The 2,859-nt window shown below is 48.3% G+C and overlaps 2 protein-coding genes and 1 long non-coding RNA gene across 3 annotated transcripts in view; 1 reads left to right on the top strand and 2 right to left on the bottom strand.

Moving 5' to 3' along the window:
- The window catches only part of puf60a (poly-U binding splicing factor a), a gene marked incomplete at both ends in the record, with an annotated part of 5,614 nt that extends 4,566 nt beyond the window's left edge, over positions 1-1,048 (bottom strand). Inside the window, 2 exon segments of the mRNA XM_014030800.1 lie at positions 263-382; positions 878-1,048. Of these exon segments, the coding sequence (XP_013886254.1) occupies positions 263-382; positions 878-898 (141 nt within the window).
- A 344-nt stretch (positions 1,049-1,392) lies between these two features.
- Positions 1,393-2,859, bottom strand: part of afg3l2 (AFG3-like AAA ATPase 2) — a gene marked incomplete in the record, with an annotated part of 17,739 nt that continues 16,272 nt past the window's right edge. The window contains 1 exon segment of the mRNA XM_014030793.1: positions 1,393-2,385. Coding sequence (XP_013886247.1) covers positions 2,146-2,385 — 240 coding nt within the window.
- The window catches only part of LOC106534222 (uncharacterized), a 1,741-nt gene continuing 1,348 nt past the window's right edge, over positions 2,467-2,859 (top strand). Inside the window, exon 1 of the long non-coding RNA XR_001312328.1 lies at positions 2,467-2,487. This is a non-coding gene — a long non-coding RNA (uncharacterized LOC106534222). The remainder of the gene's footprint in view (positions 2,488-2,859) is intronic.

The raw sequence follows: 2,859 nt of genomic DNA, 5'->3' as shown, positions 1-2,859 counted from the left end.
TGGACCCTTGTGGACCTGTGTGGACCCCTGTGGACTTGTGTGAACTTGTGTGGACCCTGTGGACCCTTGTGGACCTGTGTGGACCCCTGTGGACTTGTGTGAACTTGTGTGGACCCTGTGGACCCTTGTGGACCTGTGTGGACCCCTGTGGACTTGTGTGAACTTGTGTGGACCCTGTGGACCCTTGTGGACCTGTGTGGACCCCTGTGGACCTGTCTTCTTTTTGTCAGGTGTCACACTTTCTGGAGGTAAAGGACCAGACCTTCTGCAGCGCCTCCTGCTGGTTGGGGGTGAGTGGTGGCAGGCCCAGTTTGGTGGTGGTCAGAGTCGTGCTGCTGGTGCTGCTGGTCTGTCCGTTCTCCATGATGGGAGCCGGTCCTCCCTGAGAACAAATCAAATACACCCTCAGGAGTTATAATCAATCAATCAATTTATTAACACATTACTAAATAATACATTAGCTCATGAAAACACTGATCAGATCGATCCAGGTGATCAGATTAGACCAGAGGACTGATCAGATCGATCCAGGTGATCAGATTAGACCAGAGGACTGATCAGATCGATNGGTGATCAGATTAGACCAGAGGACTGATCAGATCGATCCAGGTGATCAGATTAGACCAGAGGACTGATCAGATCGATCCAGGTGATCGGGTCCTAGTGAAACAGAAAGTCTGATCATGAACCTGATCAGTTTCTGATCGATTATCTGACAGTTAGCATTAGCTCACAGAACCCTTTAGACCCTGGTTCCCTCTGGACTAATCGATCTGGCTGGTGGGATGGTACCAATCAGCCTGATCGATTGATTGCTTCTGTTTGTTTTTGGTGCTTTAGCAGGCCTGTTAGCATTAGCATTAGCTCCGGTTCGTACCGCAGAAACAGCCGCCGCCATGCAGCTCCTCCTGTCCGCTTCTCCCCTCCGGTTCTCCGGTTCGCCTCCTCTCTGCTCCTCGCTGCTCTCGGTCTGAAAATGGCCTTTTCCTGTCGAATGATCGTCAGGTAGGAGCACCTGCTCACAGCCGGGAACACAGCAACGCGTCGCCTGAGGTCACTTCCGGTTGAAAGACTTTCACAATAAGACTGAATAAAACCCTGAAGCGGTCGGAGCGCTCACCTGTCACCTGTCCTACCTGAGGCTACATGATGAAAATCACAACAAGCCTCCAGCAAACTGTTCACTTTCACCTTTTATTTCCACAAACTAAAAGTTTGATTTGAAACTTTTTATTCACAGATGTAATTAATGAGTAAAATACTTTTTTAATTATTTACCAAGTTTAAAACACAAACATACAAATATTAATGTCCTAAACTGGATAAATCCAATGTGTTTTATATGTTCTGGTTCTGTTTGATAGTTCTCTGAAATAATAATTATTAGAGTTGTTAAAGCAGAAGCACAGACTTTTATTAAGCAGCTTTAATAATAAAGCAGGACAAACATTTCATCAGTAACATTTTAAATAATTAAACTGATCAACAACAGGAAATGACATCATTACTGCAGCCACAGCCAGGAAACTGAACTCTGATCAGGTTCTGCTTGATTTGATGCCCATCAGGAGAACCAGGCTTCAGACCAGGACCAGTCCACGTTGGAGCGGAGCAGAACTGGTTCTGGTTGTGGATCAGGGACTTTATGAAAGCCTGAAAACTTCTACAAACCCTGTCTGGGTTCTGGAAAGACTCAGAACTTCTGAGGAGGAGAACTTCAGAACCTCTGGACCCCTGAAGAAAACCTAAAGCCCAACGTGTTGGCCCAGTGACGGTTCTGACGGTTCTGATGGTTCTGATGGGTCGGTCCTTGGCTTTTCAGTCTTTGTGGAAAAGAACTTGCTGTGGTGTTCTGAAATGAAGCCAGAACCAGAACTCTGGTACCATTAAAGACAGAACCTAATCAGAACTTTAAAGGTTCTGTTACAGTTTGTGTGTGCAGACTTCGGTTCTGATGGTTCTGTAAAGAGAGTTCTCCAGAGAACACAGACTTCAGAAAGGTTCTGGACCGTGGCAGAGGTGATGAGAACAGAACCCAACAGAACCTTTAAACATTCGTGTCTGGTGTAGAACATCCAGGAGCAGAACTTTCTTCTTGGTTTGGTGACTGTGGTGCAGCAGAACCCAGAACCTCAGCAAAAGGTTCTAGAAGGGCATTTCTCCAGATATCTGGCGGGCCACCTGTTCTTCTGGACTGGACTCTGTGGTCCTCCGGTCCTGGTTCCAGTCCTTCAGACCTTCTGGCAGAGTGGTGTCCTCGTCCTCGCCGCCCGTCCCCTCCACGAACTCCTCGTAGGTGGACTTCTCAGCAAACGGCCGTCTGCCCAGAAGTTCCACCATATCGTTCTTATCCAGAACCTCCTTCTCCAAGAGTCGCTGGGCCACCTGAACCCAAACAGAACCACAGAGAACTGAGTCAGGACTCTGCATCAAAAGGGTCAGAAGGTTCTGACCTGCAGTGAGAAGGTTCTGACCTGCTGTGAGAAGGTTCTGACCTGCAGTGAGAAGGTTCTGACCTACTGTGAGAAGGTTCTGACCTGCTGTGAGAAGGTTCTGACCTGCTGTGAGAAGGTTCTGACCTGCTGTGAGAAGGTTCTGACCCGCTGCGAGAAGGTTCTGACCTGCTGTGAGAAGGTTCTGACCTGCTGTGAGAAGGTTCTGACCCACAGTGAGAAGGTTCTGACCCACTGTGAGAAGGTTCTGACGTGCTGTGAGAAGGTTCTGACCCACAGTGAGAAGGTTCTGACCTACTGTGAGAAGGTTCTGACGTGCTGTGAGAAGGTTCTGACCTACTGTGAGAAGGTTCTGACCCCCAGTGAGAAGGTTCTGACCTACTGTGAGAAGGTTCTGACGTGCTGT

The sequence above is a fragment of the Austrofundulus limnaeus genome, unplaced genomic scaffold (genome assembly GCF_001266775.1).
Source record: "Austrofundulus limnaeus strain Quisiro unplaced genomic scaffold, Austrofundulus_limnaeus-1.0 Scaffold1119, whole genome shotgun sequence".
Lineage (NCBI taxonomy): Eukaryota > Metazoa > Chordata > Actinopteri > Cyprinodontiformes > Rivulidae > Austrofundulus > Austrofundulus limnaeus.
This window is presented reverse-complemented; position numbering and strand designations above follow the sequence as displayed.